This window comes from Leptonotus elevatus, chromosome 15, assembly GCF_054856555.1.
Source record: "Leptonotus elevatus isolate MCC_2025b chromosome 15, RoL_Lele_1.0, whole genome shotgun sequence".
NCBI lineage: Eukaryota > Metazoa > Chordata > Actinopteri > Syngnathiformes > Syngnathidae > Leptonotus > Leptonotus elevatus.
This window is the reverse complement of record NC_141253.1, coordinates 19,501,868-19,508,845: the sequence shown is the minus strand read 5'-3', so window position 1 is coordinate 19,508,845 and position 6,978 is coordinate 19,501,868. Positions and strand designations below refer to the sequence as shown.

General features: G+C 38.7%; 1 protein-coding gene across 2 annotated transcripts in view; it reads right to left on the bottom strand.

The window, feature by feature from the left end:
- Positions 1-253: 253 nt before the first annotated feature.
- Positions 254-6,978, bottom strand: part of derl2 (derlin 2) — a 40,271-nt gene continuing 33,546 nt past the window's right edge. For both annotated transcript variants that reach the window (XM_086097199.1, XM_086097200.1), the window contains one exon: positions 254-1,387. In XM_086097199.1, coding sequence (XP_085953325.1) covers positions 1,279-1,387 — 109 coding nt within the window. In that variant the 3' untranslated portion in view covers positions 254-1,278. The remainder of the gene's footprint in view (positions 1,388-6,978) is intronic.

The window sequence follows — 6,978 nt, the reverse complement described above, 5'->3', positions numbered from 1 at the left end:
AAGGCGGAAACGCAAGTACTAGGACGCGGCCCACACGTCGCAAACCGGAAACACAGCTGATGTGTGAAACCCGGAAGTCCCGCCTCCTCCGTGGCATATAGCCCATTTGAAATTCAATTTCCTACATAGAGCAGCTTTAAGCTACAGCAAAATATACCGGCATAGTGTAGGCAGCACAGATTTGGCACGGGAACAAGTTATTCTTCCCTCAAAAACATGTTCCAATCCTTACAAATTAAAACATGAAATAAAGTGTGTATCCAAGTACAGAATTTATTGGCAAGAGGTATTGTTAGAACAAAGATAATCTACAAAAGAAAAATTGCAGAAATGTTTATATTTGTTTTCGTTCTCTCAGCCCTTGTGTATGTTGTGACATCTTGTTTACCTAGCATCAGTTCACTTTCATCAATAAATATCAATTAAAGTTCCAGTGTTTATACAGTGATTGCATTAATAAAACCCCATCCCAACTACATGCTAACCTATCTTTGCCTGTGATTATTTCTGTGTGTATGTTGGCTGGTTTAGCAATGGTCTGTAGTATTTTTTTCATTTGTTAACTCACTAGTCCACTGGTTCTCAACCCCAGTCCTCGAGTACCGCTATCCAGCCTTTTTTCCATGTCTCTATAATCCAACACACCTGAGGATCGTTATCAGGCTTCATGCAGAGCTTGTTGATTAGCTAATCAATTGAAACACCTGTGTTGGCTGTGGGAGACATGGTTGAGAACCACTGCACTGGTCTATATCATTTTAATGTAGATGAAGCATTAAGATGACGTTATAATGAGATTTTGCATCGTTCAACTTGCAAGTAATTTTTAATTTAAAAGAAAAACAATCACATACATAAATGTACAATTTGTACAGTATTGTGCAAATGAAAACTAGCAAGTAAATTGATAGCATCAAACAAAACAAGAAACCAGTCATCCAGAAGCTGTAAATTTACTGTGTTGAACAGACTTGGAAAACAATTCAACTTTTTGACTCCCACCTTAGTTAGACCCATATAGTGAAAATAACTGAAAGCATGAACTTAATTGTCCACGAATGAGAGAAAACAACATGACTCTTCAGAGAAAGAGACTGGCTTAGCAAATTGTTTGGATACTTTGAATCCATTTTGGAAAAAACTAAACATGGATTTCTCAAGATCTGTTTTACCTTACTTTTTTTTTTTTCATTATCCACCCATGAATAAAACAAAAACAATCATCAGTACACCTTGGTGGAACGTTTTTGGAAGATACTTGACAACACCAGATTGTAGTTAACCTCCAAGGTTTGGTGGTCCTTCTCCCCAAGCAAACCCTCCTGGGCGATCCTCGGGCAATGGATTGTAATTGGCATCATCATCGGGAGTGTCAAACAGCATTTTTCTGGTGACAGAGGGGGTGGGAATAAAGATATACAGATAAAACATTATTCAAGACTTAAAGTGTAAGAGACATTCTAGGACAAATTTTAATATGTTTTCTTGAACAATATAATATACGAGGCAAAATGAACGGCTCATCCATTTAAAACATATTAACAGAATAGTTCATGATTTTTAAATTACCCGCTCAAAATCTGCCCAGCAGCGCCCACGCCGAATATGTCAGCAACGCACAGCGTCCCTGCTGGATGGCTGCTCGTATGTGTTTTTTCTCCTCTTTTGTATAATGCCGTTGCATTCACCGTTTTTTGCCGTTGCATCGCCGGTTTTTGTTCAAACCGACGGGAGGATGGCGAGAGCATGTTCTGGCTCCCCAGAGATGCAATTTTTATGTGACAAAGACGGAGATCTGCCCCTGCTACCGATTTAAAGCCATTCGGAAGATAAAGAAACAGGTAACAAGTTCAACTAAAATATGCTAAAACACACACACACACACACACACACACACACACACATGCACGCACACACACGACGACTGTTCATACACAACCTCTGTCCTGAGACCTTAACCACGCCAGTGAATGAAAGACATCATCAGGCTTATTTGGGCTTTTTCCCATCCCATTTAACCAGTGAACAATTATTTCACCGAATAGCGGGTGTAACACTGTCTGATAGGAATAATAACAATCGTGGTGAGTATCAAGATGTTTGGTGAAAGACTCGTCTATTCACTACCCGATAGCTTCTTTGCTAATGAACGAGCAGCACCGGGTGTAACGTGGCTGAGTTAGGCAGGGCTGGACTGGCCATCTGCTTTTTGATTACTATTTTCCTCCATTTTACCCAAAGAGACAGGCCCACAATTTAGAGGGACTAGTCCATTAATCCATTTTGAATATAGACAGCAAACTGAACCAACATAAGTCATTATCGTTGGCAGAACTATGTGTTAGGCCAGTGGTTCTAAACCCTGGTGCTCGAGTAAACTGTTTTCCTTGTCTCCAACAGCCAACACAGGTGTTTCAAAAGATCAGCTAATCAGCAAGTTCTGCATGAAGCCTGATAGCGATCCTCAGCTGTGTTAGCTGAAGGAGACATGGAAAACAGGCTGGATGGGGCTAATTGAGGACTGGGGTTGAGAACCACTGTGCTATGCGATGTGATCTGGAGTCGAGCCTGATTGGTGGGCTTAAGTAAATTGCCAGGGCCGATTTTTTTGTGCCAGTCCAGCCCAGGCAGGCAGGTGACTTCAATAACAAAATACGGACACTTGGCAACTCTGAAGATGATAAAGCTCACTGCTCACTTGCGTCACAACATGTTGATTTGAGCTTATAACACAATCAGACTCTGTAACATGTCTAAAGGATCGATCAAATTATGAGGCAGGTTTTGCGTGACTTTTCTGCATTAAATACTACTATATGTCCTTGGCTTTTGTGTACTGCTTCAATTAACCCATTTCGGCCAGGAGCGCGTGACTGCGCTTCTCTCCCTTTAAAACCGGGAGAGCGGATATGTCATTTTGTTGTGTTTTGACCAATTCTTGGTCTCTTAGCTACAATGCCCCTGAAGTGCAAAACGCAAAAACAAAAAACTGACACGACTGCAAATCAAAAAACACAAACCAAATAAAAACAAAAGAACAGCAAATCAAAAGTCACACAAATGAAAAGGTTATCACAAACACAAATCAGAAAACAAAAAAGACAAAAAAAACAGCAAAAAGGGAATTGCAAATAAATTAAAAAAAACACAAAAACTGAAACAAAACAACAAAAAGTAATTGCAATTACAAATCAAAAAATACAAACACAAAATATGAAACGCAAAACAAAAAAGTAATGGCAAAAAACAACAACAACAAAAACGCAAACAAAAAACAATATAAAAAATTAAAATGTAGTGCAAACAAATAAAAAAACGAAAAAACAAAACAAAATGTTACCGCAAACACAAAACGAACAACCGCAACATTTTCCCAACGGGAGTAGTTGGTAGGTGAGGGAAGGGGGAGGGCAGATAGGATGTGCGCACCGACGTTTGGTGCACATATTTAGCTTGTGTAAAAGGAAGAGCTCTCTCGCCCACTCGCTCGCGCCAAACGCCGGTGCGCACATCCAATCAAGCTGCACCTCTCGTCCAATCAGTCGTGAGTATGGTTCCTCCAGCCCTCCCCTTCCCCCCACCTACCAACTACTTCCGTTAGGAAAATGTTGTTTTGTGTTTGCGGTAACCTTTTTGTTGTTTTGTTCCGGTTTTTGTGTTTTTTATTTGTTTGCATTACATTTTTTTTTTTATATTGTTTTTTGTATTTGTGTTTGCCATTACTTTTTGTTGTTTTGTTCCGGTGTTTGTGTTTTTTATTTGTTTGTGATGAACTTTTTTCTGTTTTTTTTCTGTTTTTGTTTTCAGATTTTTGTTTGTGATTACCTTTTCATTTGTGTGACTTTTGATTTGCTGTGGTGTTTTTTGTTTAGTTTTAGTTTTTTTGTTTTGTGTTTTTTTGATTTGCAGTCATGTCAGTTTTTTGTTTTAGCGTTTTGCACTTCAGGGCCACCGTACTTGCCGATGAAATGCATCAGAATATGCACGATGGGGTGACGTGGGCTTCAGCATATCCTGGAATTTTATTTGAGCGTTTATGGTTGACGCAGATTTGCGGGAGTTATTAAATAAATGATGCGATTGACGACGGTGTGGGAGGAATTCGAATCCGTGTAACAAGTCGACAGTGACATACTGTTAAGAAATATGTTTGTAGACAATGAGGATGTTGAAAGTTTTGACGACTTTGTAACGGAATGGACGACGAATAATTACCCCGATCCCCCGAGGTTATTACAACTGCGCTTCAGTGTTGAAGGTAAATATATTTGGCGTATACACCTGCAGATGCGACATTTGTTTGTTGATTTTAAAAATATATATATTGAAGGTTTATAATAATGAACGCCACAGGTGTAAGCTCTAAAATGTTTTTGGAATTATGTTTCTATCTGCTTCAGGAGCTGAGATATCAATTATTTTTAATATTGTTGAATTCCCAGGAAAACGTCAGGTTTTCGAAGGAGACTCAAAAGTCACCCATAGGTTTTAGAGGCATGTTTTGTCAGGCGCTTTAGGCCGTAATGGGTTAAACAATAAAAACTGAGCAAGCAACTTACTCACAGCTCGTCATCGCCAGCTTGAGAGAGTCAAAGTGAATACGACCGCTTGGGCGGCTGACATAACACACAGGTTAACAGGGGGGCATAAAAATGAGCTGTCATGCTTTGCGAAATTCACAAAAATATAATTTTTTTACGAGGCCATCTCATCGCCAGTTTATCAAAGCAATCATTGAATCATGTTATTTGTACTGGTACTTGTAAAATGCTTTTAAGGTGATTTGTCTCATGTCTCTTACACTATAAAGTATGTTTTATTCTAAAGGTATTAAGTTAGGTCAGAAAGTGTTTTGAGGTGCTTTCATGGTTTTGTCGCTACACTGTCACAATGGACTTGAATCTGTGAAATGTTAACTTTTAGCTTGATTGGTCCAATGCAAAAAAAACAACTCCCAAACAATCTGGCCCGCGGCTTGTAAACCATAATTTGGGCCTCAATGAGAGCTAATTGGGGAACCTTGCTTTAAACTAAAAAATACAAAAATAAAGTTTTGTGGAATGACTGCAAAGCGGAACAGATGGTGAGAGTTGAAAAAAAAATAAAAAATTCCGAGCCTTTTAACAGCCACAAATAGGTGTCTTTTTCAGCGAATAGCAGAGGTTGAGGTTCCACAGGAAAAAAAAGTTGGTGAATTGGTAAATAGCACAGATGTAACGATAACAGCAATATTGTGATATCGCCATATTAAAACTGCCACAATATATCGTCGTCGTCATGTCACGATATTAAAAGCAGCACATCTGTTAAACAAGTCAAATTGATTTCCATTTGTGCAGTTCTAGCACCCTTCTGGTGGCTAGTTTTTTAGTGCAGTTAAATTTTCACAAGGCATCTCTTGGCCCTTACATGTTTAAAATCCATGCTAATGATCAGTTGAAGGGGCACGTAATATGCTTTTGAACAGAGTCAACTCAAGTAACTCAATGCGTGTTTGTATTAGCAAGTAAGTGCCTCAATATAAAGTGTTATTAGAGATTGTAGGCTAATCAGATGCAATGCTGTAATGTACAAAAGCGCAATATTGTGTTTTTTTTAGTATGAGCACTTTCTTTTTCTTTTTTACAATATTGTGACCTTTTTTCTTATCGCCAACCTCCCCACAATATCGTGATAATTATCGTACCGTGACCTTCATATGGCGATATCGCATTGTGATGTTTGGATATCGTTACATCCCTAGTAAATAGTGAACCATAATACCCAGTGGTTCACTGTACGGTGTTCTCTTACTTTTCGTGGGTTTTACGTTCCACGCCTGTCCGCGATAGGTAAATTTCCGCAAAGTAGAGGTAGTAAATTTTTTTGTTAAATAATAAGTTTACAAATATTTGTCATTAAAACAGGTTTACTAATTGTTTGGATTGACAATTACTAATTTTATTTATGTTTAATATTGAATTATCAAGCAGGAATGTCGTAGGTTTCTTTTTGTTACTTTATACATATAGTGTGAATATTGACGCTTATTTTTGTTGAAATGTTATAAATAATTACGCCAACGTACTTGCGGTTTGACAGCAAAATGTCCAACTTCATGGACCAGTATTAAAATGCAATCCATTTCCATCCACGTTGAATTATCAAGCAAGAATGCCGTAAGTTTCGTTTTATTTTTCTTTGTCCATATGTGTGTGAATATTAATATTTATTTTCGTCTAAATGTTGTCATAAATATTTCCGCCGACAAACATGCCCGCCTCCACGGAGCACTATAGAAATGCAATCCACTGCCATCCACTTTGAATTATCAAGCAGAAATGCACAACTGTGAATATTAATACGTATTTTCGTCGAAATGTTGTTATAAATAATTCAATGCACTTTCGTTTGCAATGGTGATACAGTGTATGTAGCGATTGACTAATTGTGTTATGGACAAAAAAATAATCCGCGATAGAGTAAACCCGCAATAAGTGAACCGCAAAGTAGCGAAGGACCACTGTATATTTTTGTTGCACAACACACGGAGAACCAGGTCACACACATGGAGGTAGAGATGTCAGCAAACACTGCTGCACATATTAACTCTGACAAAAACGTTTAATAACATTTAGTAAAATCCAAATGAGTGCCGCCAAAAACGTTAAAAGACGTTAACTATGTTTTTTAATGGAAACGGGTGGAGGAAAGCCTTGGCCAGCTGAGCTCAAAGTATCAAGCAGATCGAGTTAGTATAATGACTATTTATGGGCACTAGATGGCAGCGATGACTCTTTTTGGACAAGATCGGGTAGGAGTCAGTAGTAGAAGACGTGAGGTGGAGCTAGAGTGTTGAGGGGAGAATGGCTGAGGAAGCGAAAATGGCGACCGGTTGCAAGCAGCTCACACTTGAGCATTTTTTTCAAAGACGAAAAGCATCGACCAGTGCTAAAGAGCACATTGATGATGCTGATGGTGACTCCGAGGTTGACGCCG